The following is a 25,302-nucleotide window of genomic DNA, read 5'->3' as shown; positions in this document are numbered from 1 at the left end:
ATATATATTTCACACACACACATATATATATATATATACATGGTCATTCACTCAGGAATGCCACTAATATAAACTATAGTTTGCCGTTAATAAATAACTCTCAAAACGATAAAGGTAATCAGTTCATTAATAAACCTTGTGAGATTACTCACCTCAGAATCCTGCTGCGTCTTCTATACAGAACCGAACTAACACTCTCACCAATAACTCGTCCAATTCACCTTTAGAAGCACCTAATCACCAATGATCTCAAATTAGTAACGATTCACAAATGATTTAAGTCCAAAACCCCTGTTTTGAACTAAAATCCCCAAAGTGACGCCAATCGAGGCGAAACCACATCCGAGACCACCCAATGTCTCTGGAATACTTCTACCATCAATCTACCAAAACCACAAGTCGATCGGATAGTCGGATCCTCATAGATCGAAACATTGAACGGTCTGAAACCGTAAAAACTCTAACATGCTCATACGATCTCCAAAAATTATGTATTGTATGTCGAAATGCTCATATTGATGACTAGATCAACATCAGGAACATAAACTGTCCCTGAGGTGGCCAGAAACCACCGGAAAACATCACCACAGTAGCGGCGCCGCCGCCGGCCCAAAGTCGGAATTTGACAAAACTCCCAACACCAAAGTTCTTCATCTTAACTCCAATTTCAACTTTCATAACTACACCAAAGTCCAAATATGAACCAATCGATCAAATTTTACCTTAGAAGCCGACGAATCCGATGAACCCTAGTTTTGAATTCGCTCCAATTCAATCTCCACAGATGAAATCGATGCAACCCACATTGGGGAAAATGCTCTACGTCCCTTGAAGTGCAAAATCTCTTTTGGAACCATGGTCAAAGGTGGCCGGAGCTGGGAGAATGAAGGTAGGCAAATAGAGGCGATTCCGACCTCTTCTCGGGCTTTTCTTGACGTTGTAGCACGAGCTACAGCTCGACCCACCCTCGATTGCTTCCATAGACGTGTAGAGGGCAGCAAGGCAAACACAACCCACCTTGGATCGAGTCCTATGGTGACCAGAGGAGGAAGAACAAAGCCGGCGAAGTGGAAGGTGCGACGCCGGCTCGGGAGAGAAGAGAGAGAAATCTCCTTCCCAAAATGGAAATCTGATTTTTCTGAAAATTTTCCGGAAAAATCCCATATATACCAAATTAGAAACGTTTTCCAATGGTCATAACTTCTTCATACGAACTCCGATTTTCATGTTCTATATATCCACGAACTTGTATCGATGTGCTCTACGATTTTCATGAAGGAGTTTTCAGAAAATCCCAACGTATAATAAGTCAACTCTTGCACTCCCCTAAAACCATACTTTTCAAATAATTAATTAGTTCGAAATACTTCTGCTCCGTCCACGAGCCACGAAACCATCCAATAACCATAAATTAGATTCTGGAAAATCCTCGGAAAATAGCCACAAATTTCCCGGGCATCACAGATATTCTTCCATCTTTGAAGTGCTTAGCTTCGAAACAAGTTGTTTTGGAGTCTCAGGATTGTGTTCTTTGTGTTGGAGAATTGGAGACAACTTTACACATATGCTGGAACTGTTCTTTCTCTAGACAGGTACTTACTTCACATAGTGAGGTGCATCAAGTTTGTTTTGATGCCCAAACTGAAGATGATGCAGTAGTTCAATGGCTTCATTATTGCGCTGGGAAGTTATCCAAACCAGCCTTTCAGGAGCTTCTTGTTCTTCTCTAGAATATTTGGAAGGAAAGGAACAGAAGAGTATCCAGGCTGCTGATGTGGTGATTCGAACGAGCTCTAGTCTAGCTGAGTACCGTCTGCACAATGTGAAGATTAGGAAAATGGGAATTGGAGATAATACAGTTCGATGGATATGCCTTCCCTTGAGGGTGTTGAAGATCAATATCAATGTCTCGTTTCATGTTGGCACGAAGTGTGGAGGGTTGGGCTTCGTTGTCAGAGATGATCAAGGTCTGATGATTGCCAGTGGGCACGACCTCTTACTAATCTGCTCTCAACTGAACATGCAGAAGCATTAGCATGCTTGGATGCAATCAAGTTTGTCTTGGAACAAAATTTGAATCTTGTTATCATTGAGACGGATTCTTAGGTGGTTCAACGACAAGTTTCTATGTCAAGTGTTGCATATTCCTCAGTTTTGGGCCGAGTCTATGAGGATATTATTGAATTGTTTTCCACTTTTCCAAATATGGAGATCAATTATACCAAGAGAGAGGTCAACCTGGTGGTGCATAGGCTGGCAGCACATGCTACAATGCTCCAGAAAGCAAGCCTTTTCTTTTCTCCTCCTAGTTTTCTGATGGCTGTACTTGCAGCTGATTCCATTATAGTGTAATTTTTGCAGTTTTTCGATAAAGGGATGACATCATTTTACTAAAAAAAAAAAGTCTTAATGAAACTGCTATAAGTCCTTTGATAAACGTTTTGATCTCTTATGAATATAACTTTAGCTTTGATAAAATATAAAAGAAAAGGATTAAAATTAGTTTGTCCCCTCCAACTTTGGGGCAAACATCAGTTTGATCCTTGATGTTTTTTTTTAATCATGATGATCCTTCTGCTTTCAAATTACATCAGCCGTGTCCAAATTACAAATTTTGCTCCAAACATGACGTCACATGTTGAGCTGGTCCCAACATAAGGCCCCACTTTTCAAATTTTGACCCTCCAAGAAGGGTAAAATGGACATTTCTTCTTCTACCCTCAATTCCAAACCCTAAATTCATTATTGCTGCTTACTTTATACTTCTAATCACATTCTTCTCTCCTAGTTTCAAGATCAAACTAAGAAAGCAAATTCCTAGTACTTAGACCTCGAAAAAAATGCCATCAAACTCAGCAAGAAACTCAATTCTTATGAGTGAAAATTAGTGTCGATAATAGCCTTGCAATTGATACAGAAAGCGGGCACACATAAAGTGTCTTTTTCCTTCACGAATATCAGCCACCGCCATTAACATATCAGCCAAATCCTGAACAGACAATCTTTTCATCAGTTTCTTCTTAATCAGTTTCCCCAACCTCTCATTTTCTTCGTCAAACTTGATCCCCTTTGTAATGAGAATTTCCTGAAAATTACGTATGGACATCGGCCACCTCGATGCTCATATTCATGGACTTTTCATCCTTCGAAATCTGATTCAAGTCCCTAATTTTCAACAAATCACTTCCCAGGTACCCAACGAACTTCGCCCTAGCACTGATCAACCCAAACTCCAGGCTAGTTTCTTATATATCAAGCCCAGACCTAATCTGTGTGGCCGTAAGAAATGATGACTTGATTGATCCTGTGCTTCGTGGTGTCGTGGGCCTCGAACAACTGGAGGCTGGAGACAAGGCTGAAAGATTCGCCACTGATAGCGCCAACGAGGTAGGTAGGTGCAGTTATTGTAGGAGGTGAGATTCTAGCCCCAAGAGCGACGCTAGTGGTGGGCCTTGTCGACAAAGAGGAACTCCGATGAGGTGGGATGTTGGTAAAGGTTTCGAATTGGATTATGCAAATCTTGGTACAAGTTGTATAGGCAAGTCAAGATTGGGTTAGAGTTATTGTGGTCGTGATCTGAAGGGGAGGAGGACATGGGTTGAGACATGCATGGTAGACTGGAGAGAGAGAGAGAGAGGAGCTCTTGGGTTTTAGGAAGAGAGCTTAGGAAAAGAGTATGGAGTAATAAGGGTAGTTTGGACATTTCACCTAAACTAAGGGTCAAAGTTTGAAAAGTGGGCTCTCATGTCAGGGCCAGCTCAGCATGTGATGTCATGTTTGGAGTCAAATTTGAAATTTGGACCTAGCTGATGTAATTTCAAAAGCACAAGGATGATCTTGATTAAAAAAAATCAAGGACCAAATTGATGTTTGCCCTAAAGTTGGAAGAGGGCAAATTGACTTTAGTCCAAAAGAAAATTAACTTAAAATTAAGGTTCTTTTTCTTTATTAGATAGGTTGATATATGTTCTCAGTATATTACATTCTCCACATTCGCTGTAAGATTAATGGGGTAATAATTGATGTCACATTTCTAAAAGTAATTTCATTTTGAAGGGAGTTTTTCTCATATGCATTGATGTGTTAACCAACTTTTATGACTTTATTAACTAGCTTAGTTCGGTGAGTCTCAGCTCCATCTGGAAGAGAGCTAGGATTTAATTTGTAAAAGAACCATTATATAAAGTACATAATATTTTGAGGATTTGAAAATGTTAGTCTATATTTAGAACATGTTATAGACATCAAATGGAAAATGGTCGAAGTTAGTTCATCATGTGTAATTTTAGTGGACAAATTATAATTTAACCCTTAAGGATTAGAGTTGGATAATTTTTTTTTTGTTTGAATAATAGTTGGGTAAATTATATACCTTACTATTTGGATTAATATATATATATATTTATTTAAAAAAAAAATAAAGAGCTGGTGCGGCTGCCCTCATGCCTTACTTAATGAAACTGTTGAATACAAGAAGGGGGCATGAAACCTAAACCCCTAATTACAATGAACATCTAGAAAACGTCTTGAAATGATATCAGGAATCTCTACTGAAACTAGGGGTCATCATTTGGCCCGCGGGCCTAAAAGCCCATGGGCGCCCGCCCGGCCCATTGGGCAAAAGCCCAACCCGGCCCACAACAAAACCCATCTAGGCCCTGCCCATTGGGCATGAGGCAGGGTTAGGGCGGAGGGTTCAAAGCCCAAGCCCGGTCTGCGGCCCAGCCCGTTATATGCCCATTAAAGCCCGCCTGGCCCGGCCTTATAAGCACGCCCGAAAGCCCATTCAATTTTTGTATTAATATATTTTTTTTGTAGTTATATTGAACTAATTATTGCATTAGGCCATATGTTTTTTTAATTTTGTATTTTATTTTGTTCAATCATTAACATATCATCATTTTTTCATAGCTTTTTGTATTTTTTTTTTAACAAAATAATATGACATATAAATATAATGGGCTCGACCCTGCCCACCCAAAAAAGTCCGGCCCGTCCCTAAAAAGCCCGTAAGGCCCTGGGTCTTGATTTTTAAGAGAAGCCCGGCCCTGCCAGGCCAGAAAATTAAAAAAAAATGTTTTGGCCTTGCCCGGCCTTGCCCAAGCCCATTAATTTTGGCCCTGCCCTGCCCATTGACGACCCCTAACTGAAACAATGTATTCAATCAGGCACCAACTAGCAAAGAGTGCTCTACTAGCTACTTCATTTGCTTTGACATAGTGGTGACATAATGGAAATATAACTTGATACGTAACTTGATTACAACGTAATAGGATTACCATAAGCACAACTCTTCTACTATGTTGTTGTTGGAGGATAAATCTGACGACACTTAGTTTCACCCTGCCACTTGGTAAGTGTTGTTAGAACCATCCATTTGTTTGATTCAATTAGATAATTAAACGATTTCTGATTGTATTGATTTTTTACAGATATGATAATTAAAGGCTAATTTAATATATGGACTGTTGGATTATAAATTTTTGAAGTAAAAGTATGTTAATCAACGATGGAGGTGAATATGCTCGTTCACCCTAGGGGTGAACCTAAGAATTGTCTCATATATTTTTAATGCTCTGAATCGTTCATTTCAAAAAAGATAGGGACTCATATTTTTGGAAGGTTTTATTCTTTCTTTTCTCTCTCTTCAAGTTATATGGATTTTCATAATTAATAATTTGATAACATTTTTCAAAATTTTAAAATATTATCATATTTAATTATGAATAATAAATTATAGAGAATAAAAAATGTGTAAAAGTAAAATTGAGATTGAATTGGTCTACTCATTTCATTTCATAGCCCCTTTATATAGGGAGAGAATTACAACGGAAATATCAATTACAATGATGACATTAACTGCTGATTGGTCCTTGATCCATGTTGATTGATGTTGATTGCTAATTACTTGATTCCTTCTCCGTCAATCACTATGACGTAGGCACATAATGTGTTTTTCCTTTAACAAAATGATAATATTTTAATTTTTAAGTCCATTATTTTAATATTTTAATTATGGAACTTGGAATTATGGAAGAAAAATGATAGAGATTTTAATTTTTAAGTCCATATAATAGGAATTTTATAGGGAACTTGTTGGAGATGCTCTCCAAAAACTAAAATAGCAATTCATCACATGTTTAGCGGACAATTTAAAGGCATCACAATGTAATAGGGCTGGGATTTTCGAACCGGGAACCGGTGGAACCGGCCCGGACCGCACCGAAACTCCTGGTTCGGTTCGGTGTATAGATCTGAAAGAGGTGTTTTTTCAAATACCGAACCGTTTTCCATCCTTCCGATTCGGTTCCGGAATGCTGCAACTGCAAGAAACCGGGAGAACCGAGCTTTAGGGCTTTTGTATATATGGACCAGTATATATGGACTCGTATTATCCCACTAGCCCAGTTTAGATAACCCAAAAACAAAAGAAAAAAACCCTGACCTGCTACTCATTCTCGATCAAATTGACCTAGCCTTGAAAGTCTGAAATTGAGCTTAAGCCTCCTTCTTCTTCAGTCCTTCTTTAGCCTTCAAACTGACCTAATCTAATTGAAGATTGAGACGCAAGGTCGGACCTTCCCCAATTTCTTCCATTCGAAAAGCCAGAAAGACATAAACCCCCAGTTCATCTTCATCCCCAATCGGCCATTCCCAATTCAAACTTTCAAAGGAGATGGCTTCGAATCCTTCAATTCATTCGAATCCCCAATCGGTCACTCTCGGTCTGGGAAATTGAAGATGAAGAAGTCTCATGATCCCGGCAAAGGGAAGAAGGGTGCTGCAGGTAAATGAGGTTGGGAAACTGCAAAAAATGGTTTCTTTTCTTTGTGGTTAGGAATCGGTTACAACCCATAACCGAACCGAAAGTAACGGTTCCGGCAAAAAATAATGGGCACACCGAACCGGCAAAAGCATATCGGTTTCGGTTCCGATTCAGGCAAAAAATGACAAAACTAGAACCAATCACAGGGCTACAATGTAATGTGCCAAAAAATACATGCACTTTTTTTTTTTTGATCAAAAGAGGTCAGCCCATTATATAGATTTAGCAAGCAGTACAAAAACGAAACACCGGCCCTATGGGGTCGACAGAAAGAATCGTTTCTCAGAGCACCCAAAGACTCCTATTTTAAAAAGAACAAGAATCCAGTATACCCCCAGTACACCCATCTTTTAGAAAGTCCACGCACCATTATTTCATACAAAAACCTAGAAACTCCGAAGCAGGAATAAAAAACCCTAAGAGCTACTGGATTCTGCGACCAAGATCAAAAATTAAATAAAATTAGGAGTAGAGGATGATGTAGCCCAAATTAAGGATCCCCGATTAAACTTAGCCCAGCAAGAGACCCATGCAGCACACAGGAAGTCCACCATCCCAAAGCAAGCCCAAAGGCCCTAACCATAAGCAAAGGTCCACTCCAGGCCCAACAGTCTTAGAGCCCAGTAGCAAACCCTGGCATACCTAGCGACCAAACAGCCGCTGCCCTCAGCAGGACCACCCTCACCATTGCCGCCATAGCCTGTCCCATTGCCGCCATAGCCTGTCCCATTGCCGTTGCAATCAAGTATAGGAGGAAGATCACCATCACCACCATCACAGTTTAATTGCAGCCTAATCTTTGCCACCAAAGGGGATACCTGTTCACCACCGATCACGTTGTCCTTAGCCACCATAAAAATCGAACAATCCCATCTGATCGGATCTGAGTCCACTCCGGCCTGGACAACCTAGCCATCACCGAGTCCCCGTCCCACATCACCTAACCTAAACACACCGGTGGCGAAATGCCCTGCTCCGCCTATCGCTGACGAGCTTGAAGTCAAGGAAGCTCGCGCCATCCCAGCCAAGATGACTACCATCAGAATCTTCGATCCATCCAGAAGACAAATCCGATCCAGATAGATGTTAAAGGGACGTCAAAGCCAAACACCGACATCACCAAGGAAGGGAGAAGAAAGAGAGACGTTGCTGCCATTCCAAATCCAAGGTGTAGAGCCACAACGTGGCTGAGAAACCTCTCTGCCGAGAGTTATGAAATTTGCAGTGCCGCTGCCGCCAATCAAGGCTGGTTGCGACCTTAGGTTGCTCTCGATAGAGAAAGAGAGAGTGTCATTAACTTCATAAAAAAAAAAATATTACATGAACTTGGACCGTGAATACAACAAGTACAATTGCATATGAAAATTGTGACTCAACAAATACAACCATGATAAACGGATTATTAAAGTTTTTCATGATGTAGATGTTGCAAAATCCAACTCATCCATATTGCATAAATAATTGCAAGGATCAACAAACCCCAAACATGCTCAACCATAGTGAACAACCCGCAGTGTTAGATCTAATCACCAACACAAGAAACACCTCTAGCCATCCCCATGCCACTAACCAACTAGGGTAAGACCACCGACCTCTACCAGCGAACCCCTAAATTTTCGACCACAACCAAAAACCTGGCTCCATTGCTCAACACATGCACCAGGGCATGCACCAAAATCACTTCTTCTAGCTAGATACCATCAGCGACCTAACAAACTCGAGAGGGAACAGAGAAGCCTATCCACCGCCGAGCACGTCAAACCGCTGAAGAGCCAAAACCTACCTCCCAATCATCGAACACAGGGAAAGGGCCAAATTTGCACACCCCACGTATCACGTATGACCAACAACAAATCCCACCTTCACGTGAAACAAACTCTAATGTACCGTTGGTAACAAACTCAAACAAAAGACCGGCTCTACAAAATAAGATGGACGGGATGCATGGGGAGACCGACCCAGAACGATGTTGATCGTAAACCCTAGGTGCCCAAAAACGAAGATAAGGAAACCATACCAGTCATGGAGAGAGAGAGAGAGAGAGAGTTTTTTTTTTTCCTAATACACTTCCCAAAAAAATTCCAATTTTTCTTTGTATTACAATAAAAGGGTTCGGTTTCTAATTAACCTAATTCTCACAACCACTTATGTAACTCTATGGACTTGAATTCCCAAAATTTTTCTCTCCCGTCTTCTTCTGTAGCTTATGACTAAATGACAAGCACTAATAACCATGAAAAATGTGACAAAATCTGGATTCCAATAATGAACGTACCAAGAGATTCTCTGAGTTTTTCTCATAGCTCCAAACCAACAGTCATAAACTCATAATTTTTCTCCTTACTGGTGGGAAAAACTAAGGTGCCAACACGTGATAGAACAAAAACGAACGGCCACGGGCGACCTCCCCTGCCACGCGTCATCCACTCAGCGGTCACTCTCAAGGTCACCCAGTTCCTGTTTCTGTTCCAATGCATGGGCCTCCCCTGACTCTACCCTCTTATAAGCCTATGTCATTTTGCCATTCATCTCTCTCACAGAGAGAGAGAGAGAGAGAGAGAGAGAGTTAGTGAGAGAGAGTGTGTGAAATCAATAATATCAAGTTATTTAGCCACAAGAAGAGGCTGCAATTCTTCCCAAATCTAAAAGAGGGTAAGCCCTATCCTATCTTTATTGAAAATACCTTTTATCAAATTATTGTTTACTTCACTCACTCTGAAACTCTGCACACCCTTCTTCTCTGTTCATTCTCCTCCATACTGTTCCTGCATGGTTTCATTGATTCTGTCCAACTAATTTGGCAGCAGTTTTACCCGTTTTTCCTCAATTGGGTTTCTCAGACTGTTTCCAAATTCATACAGATTTTGTTGAAGCAGCAAGAGAACCAATCCATTTCCCCCGATGGCCCCAAAATCAGGCAGAGGCAAAAACAACAAGGCCAAGTCTGACAAGAAGAAGAAGGAAGATAAGGGTTAGATTTCCTTCCTTGAGTTTCCAATCCCTTTCTATAATTTCCCCACTCAAACTCTTGCATGCTTATGAAATTGTACTTCCATTTTTGATACTTTTGCAGTTCCTAGTGTTCTTGACATCACTGTCATTACTCCATATGACACACAAGTTATTCTTAAGGTACTCAACTTGTCTTCCATTTCTAATTGTTTCTGTCCAAACTGTTCTATAATTAAACAGTTATTCATAAGGTGCTCAACTTTTTTTATGTAACAAGTTGTTATACTAATGAATTTGATTAATGATATGAAGGGTATCTCCACTGACAAGATACTTGATGCTAAAAGACTACTGGCTGTGAATGTAGAGACGTGTCATCTTACAAACTATTCCTTGTCTCATGAAGTAAGACTTTAATTTATTTTAATCAGATTACCAATAATTCATTTTTTCCCGGCCAGAACTTTTCTGGGTTTTCCTAGTCAGTCTGCTGGGGATAATAATGGGTTTTTGTTTCTTGATTTGGCATTTTCCAGGTGAAAGGGAAGAGACTGAATGAAAGGGTGGAGGTGGTTAGTCTGAAACCCTGTCTTCTGAAAATGGTTGAAGGTAGGTTAAATTCTCTTACTGGTCATTCAGCACCAACCACTGACAACTAACCACCCATCTTGGTGCCCATTTCCAGTAGTTTAACTGTTTAAAGAATGCCCAGTTTTCCCCTCAAAAAAAAAAAAAAAAAAGCCTAGTTTTAGTTTAGGTTAGATATGTAAATATCTGTGAAACTATTAATTAATTGTCATCTAAAGACAGTGTATGGGTTAGTTTAGCACGATATTCACAACTAAAATAATGCTATATGTATTATGATTTTTTTTTTTTGAAGAGTATATGTATTATGATTGATATGAGAAAGAGACATCCTTATTGTTGTTGTTGTTTATTTTTTATTTATTTGAAAATGGGGACATCCTTGTTTATTGGCTCAAAGGTTTTCTAGCTTCTGTGTGACAGCCTATTACTTTTTTTTTACACCCTTTAAACAACTAAAATAATGCTATATGTTGTTGTTGGATTTTTTTTTTTAAATTTCTCAAAGAGAAATAATTGAAATTTTAGACGTCAATCAATATTGTAAATAGATTTATTGTTTATTGAATAAATACATACGACTGCTCGATCTGTAACATTTGACAAATACTTGTACGTAAATTTTAACCAAAAAAAAAAAAAATCATACCTGAAATTGATGCTACAACCCATCTCTTCTCGGATCAAACCTTAACCTAATAATTTGTGTCTACTCTCCACTCTCCATTCTTGCTCACAACTCGAGCTTTATTTGTTAGACCATTTATACTTTATTAGCAAAAAAAAAAAAATGCTACACTGAACGATGTAACCATTTATTTTACTATTTTGCAGAGGACTATAGCGATGAAGCCGAAGCTGTTGCCCACGTGCGGCGTCTGCTGGACCTGGTAGCCTGCACGACCCGATTCGCCAAGCCCAAACGGTCCGCTGCCGCCCCGGACTCCAAGTCCAAGAAGAGCGGCACCAAACCCGTCAACAAGAACTCCGGCCCATCCTCACCGTCCGTTTCGGCTATCTCGGAGAGCCTCGGGATGGTCGCCATTCACCCGACCCCCAAGCTCTCCGACTTCTACGACTTCTTCTCTTTCTCACACCTCACCCCTCCCATTCTCCGTCAGTCCCAACTCTCTCTCTCTCTCTCTTCTTTCTCTGATTAACCCATTTTCTTACTGCTCTGTTTGGTTCCTCAAAAATGGTTTTTTACTTTTTACTTTGTGTAGATTTACGGAGGTGTGACGTGGACGACGCACAGGAGAGGCGCGACGGTGACTATTTTCACATGCAGGTGATTGTTCTATATGTTGTTGGTACCATATTTTTTTATTTGCATGGTTGTCACGGGCCTATAAATAAAATTAAATCATATGCACGTTGATATTGTGCACCCAACAAAGAAAAAGGAAATCGTAGATCATAATGCCTAGACTTTAGGGTACAATGCATGTCACATTGTGTATATTATATGCTTTTGAGGGCACTAATTACAATAACTAAGTGGGAAAGTGAAGCGTGGGCAAATATTTTGAAATTGTGCACCATGTGTTACATGGAGTGATGGAGCAAGTATCATGTTGTACTAAACTATAAACATAACAAGAACATTTCAGAAAATGGAAACAGTTTGTTGGGAAACAAATTGCGTATTGTTAGGAGAGTAATGGGTGGATCAGGAAATTGGGTTTTTTTATAAATTTTTTTTTTTAAATATCTGGGACATGTTTGGTATTTTCCACGTGAAAATTGAAAAAAAAGGGAAGGTTTTGAGTGGTTGTATTTTGGTACTTATAGTAGTTGTTTTCTTTGGGTCATTTTCCAGTTAGGCCATTTTGTAGTTGGGTTAATTTTCAACTTTGATATGGTTCACATGGTGTCCTTGTCACCTTGTGTGCGAGTGGTTGTGTGTTGTTTTCCTTATGTAGTGTTTTCTGTTCTATATTGATGATGCTTTGCTCCTATTATTGTGACAACAACATGAATACATGCAGATTAAGATTTGCAATGGGAAGCAAGTACAAGTGGTTGCATCAGTAAAAGGGTTCCACACAGTGGGAAAGCAGTTTTTACAAAGCCACTCATTGGTGGATCTTCTGCAACAGCTCAGTAGAGCTTTTGCTAATGTGAGAACTAGCACTCAATTATACCTTGATTATAGATGAAGTAGCTTTAGCCAGAAACAAAGAGTGAAAAAATTGTAAATGCAAGCAACATGCCTTGCATGTTTTAACCCTGATAAATTTGGATTTGGCTTAACCTTTTTCACACAAATATATAGTTAAAAGCAAGGAAGCAGAGTATGATGCCTCCATATTAGTACTTTATTCTTGTATTTCTTAAAATTTTCTTATGCCAAAATTATTTGCTGGAAAATTGTTTGATTCTTGAAGGACCTTTTAAATTACTCCATCATCATTTATGCATGATTTGGTCTATTACCTGAAATTTATCGTCTGGTTATTGCAGGCATATGAATCCTTGATGAAAGCTTTTGTAGAGCATAACAAGGTGAGGAATGACTTTGATGTCAATGTAATTTATTTTGAAATGAGTAGTGTTTAAGCTTTTCCTCTAATGTATTTTTTTGTTTTTTTAATAGTTTGGTGACCTTCCATATGGTTTTCGAGCAAACACATGGCTTGTTCCTCCATCTGTTGCCGAGTCTCCATCAAATTTTCCATCTCTGCCGACTGAAGATGAAAATTGGGGAGGAAATGGTGGAGGCCAGGGAAGAAATGGTGAATATGATCGTCGACCATGGGCTACTGACTTTGCAATTTTGGCTTGCCTGCCTTGCAAAACTGAGGAGGAGAGGGTTGTTCGAGACCGAAAAGCATTTTTGCTTCATAGTAAGTTCATTGACGTATCGGTCTTTAAAGCTGCTGCTGCAATACGTGGTATAATAAATTCTACTGTGAATGGCAAGGAGACAACCAATTGTTCTCCGGGCTCTGTTCTTTATGAGGAGCGTGTTGGAGACTTGTCCATTGTTGTAAAACATGATATAACAGATCCATTGTCAAAGTCCGAAGTAATAGTTAGTGGTGATCATCCATGCAGTACCCGGGAAATTGCTCAGAGGTGTTTACTCAAGGGTTTAACTTCTGATGAGAGTGTGGTTGTTCATGTAAGTATATTTATATCATGCTCATATGATGCATTTCTGCCTACTCAGTGAATAGGGAATGCAGCTCCTCTGACCATTATACGAAGTTAATTCTTCCATTGCATTAGGTTGCTTCTCATTACTGATCTGGTATAGGGCATTTACCAATTTTTTGTTTTAAAAAGGAAAATAAAAATCAAGGTGTAACAGTAAGTGGTGACCAGCACCTACGCAAAGATCTTTGTTATTTCTTCTGTCCTTTGAGGACCATATGTTTCTACTATCACAGTGCTAGCATGAAGAAATGAGACAAAATACTAATTTTGCAGGATACACCCTCCTTGGGTGTGGTCAATGTAAGGCACTGTGGATACATTGCAACGGTTAAAGTTGTTGGTAAAATAAAGAAGGGAAGCTGTGAGGCTAAAGATATTGACATTGAAGATCAACCAGATGGAGGAGCCAATTCTCTTAATGTGAACAGGTTTGAAACGTTTTTTTAATTTTATTCTGTTGATGGTGGATGTGATTAGCCACTTTATTAACTTGAAGGGGGATTTTATCATATTCTCAGCTGTCATCCAATTTTACTTTAATAAGCCAATATGAAGAACCGTATTTCCATCTCTAACATGGTTGAACGTTCTTCATCCCTCACTATTTGCTACACAACTTCATTCAGCTTATGTCTGTACATTGATTGAATGTACTTCTTGTCTTTTTTCTTTTTTTGTTTACAGCCTGAGGGTTCTGCTTCAAAAGTTCAACACTGAATCAGTGGATCACTCTAATTCAGATAGTTTAGAAACTTCTAGGTGTCTGGTTCAAAGAGTATTAAAAGAGAGCTTGGCCAAGTTAGAGGATGAGCCTGCCAATTCTGAGGGGTCTATCAGATGGGAACTTGGTTCTTGCTGGTTGCAACATCTACAAAAGCAGGAAACACCAGTAAACAATTCTGATAGTCCTGAGGATGATATTGAGGCGGCTGAACCAGTTGTTAAAGGTCTAGGGAAGCAATTTAAATTTTTGAAGAAGAGGGAAAAGAAAACAAGTACTGAAGCTGGAACATATGATGAGGAAGACATTGATGCTTATTCTTTGAGTCTAAATGGGGGATCAGATAAATTAGAGGTAAACAATGGCGAGAGTAATGAGATCAGCAATGAGGCAGAATTGAAGACTTTAATTTCAGAAGAAGCCTATTTGCGCCTGAAAGAAGCTGGAACTGGTCTTCATCTAAAGGTTATGAGACTATCTTCAAATAATTATCACTGTTTGAATCTGTATTGTTACTAATGATGTGTCATTTACTGAAAATCAAAGTTGCTAACATGTTTTACCAAAATGTAGCACACTTTTTGTGTCTTTGAGAGCTAACAGTTTAAGCTTGCTTGCTGTAACACTGTGACAGTCAGCAGATGAGCTTATCAAGATGGCGCACAAATATTATGATGAAGTTGCCTTGCCAAAGCTGGTACCCTTCTGTTTAATTTCAGTTGTCCTCTTACAATTGTCTCTGTTATGGTTTATGATCTAAATCTTTTACATTACTAGGTAACAGACTTTGGATCACTTGAACTCTCTCCAGTTGATGGCCGTACGCTGACAGATTTCATGCATTTAAGGGGGCTGAAAATGCGCTCTTTGGGTCGAGTGGTGAGGACTCTCTCTCTCTCTCTCTCTCTCTTCCTGTCCCCGACCTTCCTGCCACCTATAACATCTTAATTAATTTTTTTTTCAATATTCTTTATGGGCTGCTTAATGAAGTTTATTCTGTTTTACATGTCTCTGGCCTCTTGTAATTTGAGCTGCCTGTACTTGAAACTTGTAGTTTTTTTTTCAGTTCTGGTCCTAATATTATGCTTACAAAATCAGGTTGAGCTTTCGGAGAAACTTCCTCATATACAGTCTCTTTGTATTCATGAGATGATTACTCGAGCTTTCAAGCATGTGCTTGAAGCAGTCATTGCTTCTGTTGGCAAAATAACTGACTTGTCTGCGGCAATAGCTGCAACCCTAAATTTTCTACTTGGAGGCTCTGCAATGGATGATGATGTCCTCAAATTGCAATGGCTACGAATATTCCTGGCCCGAAAATTTGGTTGGGCACTGAAAGATGAATTTCAGCACTTGAGGAAGTTATCAATTCTCCGAGGACTTTGCCATAAGGTATTTTAAATATGACTGGTACCAGTGCTGATATAGTATCAAAGCAGAGTCATGGTTTTTACACTTTCTTTTTCCAGGTTGGGCTGGAGTTGGCCCCAAGAGATTATGACATGGAATGCCATAATCCTTTCAGCATATACGACATTATTAGCATGGTTCCAGTGTGTAAGGTGTTATTCTGTTTATTAATCTCTGTCTGATTGACTCAGATTTAGTGGATTCCAAATCTCTTACATATTTTATCTTCTTTTACAGCATGTAGCATGTTCTTCAGCTGATGGACGAAATTTGTTGGAGTCATCTAAAATTGCTCTTGATAAAGGAAAGTTAGAGGATGCTGTACATTTCGGAACAAAGGTACCACTTCATATTAATGGAAATTGATGTCAATTATGTCTTGAATCCTGATACCGATCTTTCCTCTTGAATTTAAAGGCACTAACAAAGATGATAGCTGTCTGTGGCCCCTATCATCGAGTTACTGCAAGTGCTTATAGCCTTTTAGCAGTAGTCCTTTACCACACGGGTGACTTTAATCAGGTATGCTTTCTTTTAACAATGGTGGATTGCATTTCTGTCTTTGTGCTGCTGTTCTATAGACTAAATCTTTTACTTTGGTTTCATTGGTTAGGCAACCATTTATCAGCAGAAGGCTTTAGCTATTAATGAAAGGGAACTTGGGCTGGACCATCCAGATACCATGAAAAGCTATGGGGATCTTTCCGTTTTTTACTACCGTCTTCAATACATCGAATTGGCTTTGAAGTAAGTCATTGCTTCTTAATTTTACTGTCATTTGTATGTGTATTTGATTATTTGGTACATAATTCCTGTAACACCTTTGTTTAACTTCTTCCTTTATGGTAGTGATTTAACTTTATCGTTTTGTGTAGGTATGTAAATCGTGCGTTGTTTCTTCTTCATTTTACATGTGGACTATCTCACCCTAACACAGCTGCGACATACATAAATGTGGCTATGATGGAGGAGGGCATGGGAAATGTCCATGTTGCTCTCAGATACCTACATGAAGCTTTAAAGTGTAACCAGAGACTATTAGGAGCAGATCACATACAGGTGTCATTACATTCCTTCCCACCCGCTCCCCCTTCCTCCCCCCCTCTCTCTATATATATAATATATATTCATCTGTGTTTGGGTGTGCTTCTGTGGATGCATGACTGCATGTATGTCCCACCTTTTTCTGCAAACCTCATATATTTCTTAATTTCTAAACTCAATCTTTTATATGGTTATTTCACCTTTTAGACTGCTGCAAGCTATCATGCCATAGCCATAGCTCTTTCATTGATGGAAGCATATTCTCTAAGTGTGCAACATGAGCAAACAACACTTAGGATACTTCAAGACAAACTTGGACCTGAGGATCTTCGTACTCAGGTAACCACACAATCTTTAGTATTCTCTATATTAGTTGGATGAATGGATTCATGTGATAATTCTGTGTTACTGGTCCTCTCTGTTATTAAAAGAAATTGATGTGACCGTGGTTTATCTTAAACACATAGTTGAAGTAGCCCGTTAACATGTTTAATGACTTGTATATTCCTGAGCAGGATGCAGCAGCATGGCTTGAATATTTTGAATCTAAATCTCTAGAGCAGCAAGAAGCAGCACGAAATGGATCTCCAAAGCCTGATGCCTTGATTGCAAGCAAAGGTCACCTTAGGTATTAATATGGTATTCCCAAATTACTTGATTCCAACTTCGTTAATTATACGTATGGGGACTAAACCCTTCCATGCTCCAATGCAGTGTGTCAGATCTCCTTGACTACATTAGCCCTGATCAAGATTCAAAAGTAAATGATGCACATCGGAAGCAGCGACGTGCAAAGGTGGATATGTTATTCCTTATATGTTCTTGTTACAGATTGCATTCTTAGTTGATCCTACTATTAGGTTTTAAACATTAGGCCAGATCTGGTACGAGAGTGTGATATTACGGTATATCCAATCTGTATATCACATGTTACATGCTTATATTTGCAGGTTTATCAGTCTAGTGATACCATCTATGAGGCACATCAAGATGTAATAGCTGACGATGACTTGCCAAGTGATGGCCTTGAAAACCCTATGATTTTGATAGATAATAATACTGAAGTGGTTGAGGAAAGATGGGTTCATCATGGACTGGAGGAAAAAGATGATGTCTCTAGAAATGGTTTGTCAGTTGCAAGTGTAACTGCCGAAGAAACAACTTCAGATGAAGGATGGCAAGAAGCCAATTCAAAGGGGAGGTCTGGGAATACCGCTACTGGGCGGAGGTTCAGTAGAAAGAGGCCAGACAGTGAATCCAAATACTCGAGGGAAGTCAAATCCTCATCACAGACTGCAGCTGTGAAGAGCTTTCTAAATGATTCATCTTCATCAAAGCAATCAAAGGTTCGTACTGTGAGTACTGGAGAGGATTCAGTTAGACTCCAGTCCAAAACTACTGTTTCTAAAGTCTTCTCTACTCCAGCCACTCTTACGAACTTGACTTCAAAATCTGTATCTTACAAACAAGTAGCTTTGGCACCTCCAGGTACTGTTCTAAAGTCATTGCTGGATAAAGTTGACGACCTAAATGTGGAAGAATCTGAAACAAAGGAGTGTAACCCCCCACCTGAGACATTGAAAACTGAAGAAAGCATAGGTGTAGTTGAACTCATTCCAAATGATGAGAACGAAGGAACACATGCAAGTTCAACCCAGTTGGATGAAACAGGCCCTGAAACTCTGGAAGAAAGGTCTGCAGAGAAAAATGGAAGTAAGCTGTCAGCTGCAGCAGAACCATTCAATCCAAGACCACTCACCATGACTCACCCTCTGAATCCAGTTGCTGTTACAAGTGTTTATGACGTGAGAGCCAGTCAAGCAATGCTTTCTGCGCCTGTGCTCCCCCCAGTAGCTGCCAGAGTTCCTTGTGGTCCTCGGTCACCTTTGTATTATAAAACCAATTATTCTTTTCGCTTGAGGCAAGGTGTTCAAAAATTTCGAAGTCCCCTTTCAGAAAGAAGTGGATCAGGGCCTCCAAAAATCATGAATCCACATGCTCCAGAGTTTGTTCCTGGGAGAACTTTGCAAGCAGATTACATGAATGAATATGCAGAATTTCCAACTGAAGCAAATTCCTCATTTGAAATGAATAGGGCTGAAGAGACGGATGAAAAATCGAGTGGTAAAGCTGAGAGAAAGAGCATCTCTGAGTCTGAGAAGTCAGAGCTTGCCAGGCAGATATTGCTGAGCTTCATAGTAAAATCTGTCCAGCACAACAAGGATTCTGAAAGTGAAAGTAAGCAGGAAAATAATTTAGATGCCGTAGAGAAGGACAGTGCAGTTATAAAGATTCACTATGGAAATGAAGGAAAGAAGGACTTAGTTTCTCAATCCAGTGACTGTGATCAATCAAAAACAACAGATGTAGATACAAATGAAGTTGGTGATAGTGAAGGATTTACAATTGTGACAAAGAGGAGAAGAAGCCGGCAGCAGTTCAGAAGTGAGTTGTACAATCAGCAATCCATCTCGGCTTCTGTTCATTGAAACATACAAGAGATCATATACCTCACGAAATCTGGGTACCACGGATTTTCCCTTCTTTCAACCTCAAATCTCTCACATAACACGTTATAGTCTACAAAGATTTTTTTTTTTTCCTTCTAAGAAAATCAATTAATTTTTGTATCACAATAAGTTTTCATCATACTTATTTTTGTATCCTATTTTTTAGTGGTTTCGATGAATAAAAGTTGTTCTCTCCACCAGGTATGGTGGTAATCGCTATATGAAGAAGTTCCTAATAATCTCTTAGTGAAGTATTAATATCATCGTTTTTTCAGTTTAGTTTAGTTAAGTTTTCAGAATTTAGTTTTTACAGGTTATTTCCTCCTGATAATTGTCATATGAAGAGAGAAAAAGAAGTCATTGTTCAGTATACAGTTAGGTGAAAATTGTAAAACATGAGCCTCTTCTTCATCAGTGCGGTCAAATTTGTTAGGCTTCGCTGTCAAAAATTTCTAGAATTTAAATTATGACCTTAGTTATCAACTCCTAAATTAGATAGTGAAAAAAAAAAATCCTAAATTTTGTGCTATGTCATAGGGCATGTAATAAGTTGAGCTAACTTTAGAAAAGGTTACAAGAGAGATGAGCTCATTGGAGTCAGGTACGTAGCTTAAAAATAGAGATCAGATATATAGATGGTTATGGAAACTCTTGCGTAAAGCGAACTAACCAACTTACATTGACTACCTCCATAATGAATCCAAGAGAACAACAGAAACAAGAGGGCGTTATCAGTTATTGAAGTTGTAATTGGTTCCAGGGTAAAAGGAACAAGAAGGCCAGGTCTTTGCCATCCACATTAATCCTGTTCTTCATTCTGGTCTTGATACTTGAAAATTCCCCAAACAAAAGAAGGAAAATAATACGGAATTGATAGTACATAGCCTATGAGTTCACGCGAGGAAGAAATGGGAATCAGAGGTAAAGCACAGAAGAGAGAAGAGGCGGTGGCGGTGGCCATCGACAAGGACAAAGGAAGTCAATATGCTATCAAATGGACTGTTGATCATCTTCTCAGCAGAGGCCAAGCTCTCACATTGCTTCATGTTAAACACACTACAAATGCAGTTCCCAACCAATGTAATTCAATCTCCCTCCTCTCTTTAGTTCTCTTATGCATGGATGATCATCAAATATATAGAATCCCACATCCGGATTTCAACTTTTTGATTCTATAGATCAGATCATAGTTTCTTCACCCTTTTCCAATTGGTTTTGGGGCGGATGCTACAACTTTAACATGAAACTGGGAGGAGAATCTACCTATGAGGCCATACAGTCGCATGTCGTGTTACTTGAACAGGCAAAAATGATAATGATCTTAAAATTTACCAGTCTGTGCAGTACTCATCAATTGCATATTTTTATATTTAATTTCTCCTGTTTAATTTTTTTTCTTCTCATATCATGGTGCAGCCAGAGGCACGACTTTTATGTCTGAGGATGTTGCAAAGGTGTACAAAAAGCAACTTGATGTTCAAGCAAAAGAGTTGTTTCTTCCATTCCGTTGCTTTTGCACCAAAAAGGCTGTGAGTGTCAAACTGTACATAATTAGTTTCACACCAGAATTTCGTCTCCTCATGGTTTGATTCTCTTTGTTGCAGATAAAATGCAATGAAGTCATAGTTGAGGATACAGATATAACAAGAGGAATCATCAACTATGTCAATGCCAATGGGATTGAAATTTTGGTACTTGGTTCTCCATCAAAAAGCAGCTTATTCAGGTCGTGATCTAAACTAGCAATGAAAAAATTGTACATGCACATTAGCACATATCAATCCTAAATGTATCAACTTTTGTTTGACAGCAGATTCATATCTACAGACGTTCCAACCACCGTGGCGAAAAGGGCACCAGACTGTTGCACTGTTTATGTTATTGGGAAAGGAAAGATCTCATATGTGCGATCCGCTACCAGCTCATTGCCCCCAAAAGCTCCATCGAGTAATCAAATACAGCACCAAGCTAGCAACGTTTCAGATTCAAGTGATACACGAAGCACACCCAGCCAGAACTTTAGAGGTTTGTCACAAGTTCTGTATATATATATATATATATATATATATATATATATATATATTAGTACCATGCATTGTTATAACCTATTTGCCACCCTCATAAGTCAGTAGGATGCTAAATATTTGTCATTAGTAACTCAAGTATCTTTGATTAATGCAGGACCCGAGCAGAAACAGCATCCGGCCCATACCCAGCAAAATGACAATGCAATCCTGTAAGCTTTGATTTTTTGTACTTGGGAATAGATATAAGAAGTATCGATCAGGCACTTGTATTTGCCTGGTTGAGTTTCACTAAGATGTGTTACAGAGTTCTAAAGTCCTATTAATTTATGTGCAACGATTATAACCTGCTGAAAAAGATGTGACCACAGTTGGGATTAACCTATATCTAATACAGGTCACCATTCTCAAGAGGAAAAGCTTCAACGAACAAAACACATGAGCTATCACCCGAGAGTGATATATCGTTTGTGAGCAGTAACAGAAGGTCAAGCACTGATAACAGAAGCTCTACATCATCTTACTCTGGAACCAAGTTCATTGACATGGGCTCTGCCCACAATGACTTCACATCATGCTCAATGGATAGTGGCAAATCGTGGTCATCACAGAACATGGTAAGATGATTTCTAAATGAACCATTAATTAATGTCATTACTCCGAGACTTGCATTTGTGGAGAAAATATTTATGTGAAATAGTTCACAATATTAATACTTGATATGTGCTGAACTTAATAGGATGGAGTGGAATCAGAGATGAGGAGGCTTATGCTAGAGCTCAAGCAAACAAGGGACATGTACAATACAGCCTGCAAGGAGGCACTCGTAGCACAAAATATGGTATTTATGCGTAAACTTGAATGAAGATTGTGTGTTTTTCATTTTCTTTTGGATTTTGATAACAGAACAATAGTTCAAGCAAATATTATATTGGCATGTCACCAGGCAACAGAAATAAACCAATGGAAAAGGGCAGAAGAAATAAGATTAGAAGAGGCAAAAGTAGCTGAGGAAGTTGCAATGGCAGCTGCAGAGAAGGAGAAAGCCAAATGTATGGCAGCCATCGAAGCAGCACAAGCAGCTCAAAGGGTTGCAGAATTCGAGGCACTGAAAAGGAAGACTGCAGAAATGAAAGCCCTTAAAGAAGCGGAAGACATGAAGAAGGCACAAGAAGGAATGCCATTTGATGTCAGGTACAGGAAGTACACACTTGAAGAGATTGAAGCAGCAACACACAGCTTTTCAGGTACTCTCAAGATTGGGGAAGGAGGCTATGGGCCTGTGTATAAAGGTGAACTAGACCATACATCTGTGGCCATAAAAGTTCTACGTCCAGATGCAGCTCAAGGGCATTCACAGTTCAAGCGAGAGGTTTGTGACTTCCAACATGATGAAACACTATTTTCAACTGTCAACTTTCTTCTTAAATACAACAGTTTCTTTATTTAGCACATAAACAACATAACAAAGGGAAATATTGTACCTGTTCTTAATATCAAGGCTGGTACTCTTTCTATTTATCTAAGCAATATCTATTGAGAAATATACTATTAAAGATGTATCTGACAAACTCTTAATCATTATGCAGGTGGATGTTTTGAGCTGCATACGACATCCAAACATGGTCCTCCTTCTTGGAGCATGTCCCGAGTACGGTTGCCTTGTCTACGAGTACATGGCTAATGGTAGCTTAGAAGATCGTCTCTTCCGGAAAGGTAATACCCCAGCTATTCCTTGGCAGCTAAGGTTCCGAATTGCAGCAGAAATTGCCACAGGGCTTTTGTTCCTCCATCAGAGCAAGCCAGAACCCCTTGTACACCGTGACCTTAAACCCGGAAATATTTTGCTGGACCATAACTATGTCAGCAAGATTAGTGATGTAGGTTTGGCTAGACTTGTCCCTCCATCAGTAGCCGACTCTGTCACTCAGTATTACATGACATCAACAGCAGGAACATTCTGCTATATCGATCCAGAGTATCAGCAAACCGGCATGCTTGGAACAAAATCTGACATCTACTCACTTGGAGTCATGCTTCTGCAAATCATAACAGCCACGCCACCAATGGGTTTGACACATCATGTTGAGAGGGCTATTGAGAAAGGGACCTTTGCTGACATGCTTGACCCTGCTGTTAAAGACTGGCCTGTTGAGGAGGCCTTGAACTTTGCCAGGCTAGCTTTACAGTGTGCTGAAATGAGGCGAAAAGACAGACCGGATCTTGGGAAGTTTGTGCTACCTGAGCTTAACAGGTTGAGAGCGCTTGGCCAAGATAGCATGAATGCTAAGATGTTTGGTGGCGGTGAAGTATTCTCTCCAAGAAAAGGCCGATTTTCCACCGGACAAGTGAGTTACATAACCTAACTAACACGGTATATTATGCATTTAAGGAAGATCATATATCAACATTTGCTGCAGAAACAGGACCTTTACTGATTTTTGTGGTGTTGATCACGTTCTTATATCCCAAAAATCAATTTTTTGGGCTTAACTATTTTCTGTATAGGGTTCACTATTTAAAATTTATACTAGGATAGTAGTTAAAAAGAAGCCTAGATGAATTGGTTTTAAACATAAGCACAAAATCAACACTAAAAATATCAGCGGAGGATCCATACTTTTCATGGAGCCCTCTTCAGTATCATATGACTTTGGAAGTTAGAAAGTTTTACTGTATTTTTTTTGGCGCGTGTTTTTCTGTTTTATATCTTCTTAAACTTCATATTTGTTAAATTCTTCGTGGTCTTAGTTACAGGATGTGATGAGTGACCCCGATCTACGACAATTTGGTTATGATAGCTCAAGGAGTCAATCAAGCACATCATCTTAAAACGGAAGAAGATTATTCTCAGATATGTCACAGTCATAATTCTAATTAGTCTGACAAGTCATCTATACACTTAGAAACTTGTGACTGAAGAATTAGTAGATACATTTAGTGTCCACCTTAAAAAGGTGGGAAACTGGGGTTTTTACAATTTTATAGAGAGATGTCAATTGTATATTTGTATTTATATACTTCAAAGAAAAGCTCTATTTGGAGAGAGCATTTACCATATGTCGGTACGATAAATTTACTTTTTTTTTTTTAGGTGAAAAAGTCAATCTCATTCAGCATTTCAGCAAGTAATATAATAATGACTTACCTAGAGAACCATTAGTAAAAGCCATTACATAGAGCACACAACCCTAGTACACCCCTCACACGAGCATACTACTTAGCATACCCCTAGCACACCCGCCTTTTAAGATTAAGCGCAAAAACAAGAAACAAAGTAACCCCAAAATCAATAAACTACCTACGAGACTACTTGTTTCCTGTCAATTTTCTCCACTAAAAAAAAAGAACACAAGAAGCCCGTCATCCTTTCGTAAAGAAGGATAAGAGCCCAAACCTAAAATAAAAAATACAAACTTAAAATGTATATGAGCCCATACTAACCAAGCCCACACTAAGACCAATGCGGCCCACTTAAATGTAACCCTAGCCGTCATCTTCTTGGTAACAACCCACACGGCCCAATTAGGACAAACCCAAGCTTGGGCATCCTCCACCTCGGGCCAAACAACGCTGTTGCCGTCGAGGACCAAACTTGGCGCCATAGCACGACCAACCTAGTCCCGGCCGTCATCACTGCCAACTTGGTCACCACCGCATCCATCGCCATACCCATCATCAGGCTTATTCCAACTGTCAGCATCAATGCCTCCGTCATAAGTAGAGGATCACAACACTCGACCCCATCTGCCCAGATCCCACCAGCCATCGCTATCATCATCTGGCTTCCATAAATATATGAGCGCAGCCAACCATGCCGTCCCAGAAATCAAACCTCCTCCGGTCATCCCAACCTAAGGACCAACGATCTGACATGGATCGAAGACCCTCCCATCACCAACCGCAACAACAGTCAGAGCAAAGAGGCCACAACCAACGAACATGGAGAGGCGGCGAGCGCGCTCGCTGTCACCCCCTAGGAAAAGACGAAAAAGAGAGAAGAAACCCTCCTTCTTGATGGCAGGGTGCAAGATCGCCGCCAGCCAGAGTTAGCCCCCATCGAGAGAA

General features: G+C 39.5%; 3 protein-coding genes across 8 annotated transcripts in view; 2 read left to right on the top strand and 1 right to left on the bottom strand.

Annotated features, from left to right (window-relative positions):
• The window catches only part of LOC112184491 (B3 domain-containing transcription factor VRN1), a 36,568-nt gene extending 28,888 nt beyond the window's left edge, over positions 1-7,680 (bottom strand). Inside the window, exon 1 of the mRNA XM_024322754.1 lies at positions 7,459-7,680. Within this exon, the coding sequence (XP_024178522.1) occupies positions 7,459-7,680 (222 nt within the window). The remainder of the gene's footprint in view (positions 1-7,458) is intronic.
• A 1,639-nt stretch (positions 7,681-9,319) lies between these two features.
• On the top strand, positions 9,320-19,429 carry LOC112183392 (protein TSS). 4 transcript variants are annotated; one of them, XM_024321755.2, is made up of 24 exons: positions 9,320-9,478; positions 9,688-9,797; positions 9,900-9,958; positions 10,091-10,183; positions 10,315-10,387; positions 11,201-11,482; positions 11,590-11,654; positions 12,355-12,486; positions 12,830-12,871; positions 12,963-13,490; positions 13,799-13,953; positions 14,210-14,711; positions 14,881-14,943; positions 15,024-15,125; positions 15,345-15,638; positions 15,716-15,808; positions 15,894-15,995; positions 16,074-16,178; positions 16,270-16,403; positions 16,532-16,715; positions 16,908-17,039; positions 17,216-17,328; positions 17,415-17,496; positions 17,651-19,429. In XM_024321755.2, the coding sequence occupies exons 2-24, from the start codon at positions 9,728-9,730 to the stop codon at positions 19,187-19,189; spliced, it is 4,944 nt and encodes a 1,647-aa protein (XP_024177523.1). In that variant the 5' UTR covers positions 9,320-9,478; positions 9,688-9,727; the 3' UTR covers positions 19,190-19,429. The 4 variants fall into 4 exon arrangements, with proteins under 4 accessions (XP_024177523.1, XP_040369930.1, XP_024177525.1 ...); XM_024321757.2 differs by having other exon boundaries at positions 9,351-9,478; positions 9,634-9,797; XM_040513996.1 differs by lacking the exon at positions 10,091-10,183.
• A 142-nt stretch (positions 19,430-19,571) lies between these two features.
• On the top strand, positions 19,572-24,223 carry LOC112183393 (U-box domain-containing protein 35). 3 transcript variants are annotated; one of them, XM_040513998.1, is made up of 10 exons: positions 19,572-20,290; positions 20,627-20,739; positions 20,815-20,936; positions 21,024-21,235; positions 21,392-21,446; positions 21,632-21,851; positions 21,974-22,075; positions 22,181-22,606; positions 22,824-23,582; positions 23,986-24,223. In XM_040513998.1, exons 1-10 carry the CDS (start codon positions 20,098-20,100, stop codon positions 24,064-24,066), a joined length of 2,283 nt encoding a protein of 760 aa, XP_040369932.1. In that variant the 5' UTR covers positions 19,572-20,097; the 3' UTR covers positions 24,067-24,223. The 3 variants fall into 3 exon arrangements, with proteins under 3 accessions (XP_040369932.1, XP_040369933.1, XP_040369931.1); XM_040513999.1 differs by having other exon boundaries at positions 21,021-21,235; positions 23,992-24,223; XM_040513997.1 differs by having other exon boundaries at positions 21,021-21,235.
• The last annotated feature ends 1,079 nt before the right edge of the window (positions 24,224-25,302 follow it).

Source organism: Rosa chinensis, chromosome 2 (genome assembly GCF_002994745.2).
Source record: "Rosa chinensis cultivar Old Blush chromosome 2, RchiOBHm-V2, whole genome shotgun sequence".
NCBI classification, from domain to species: Eukaryota; Viridiplantae; Streptophyta; class Magnoliopsida; order Rosales; family Rosaceae; genus Rosa; species Rosa chinensis.
Note: the sequence above shows the minus strand (reverse complement) of the source record. Positions and strands in the feature narration are given on the sequence as shown.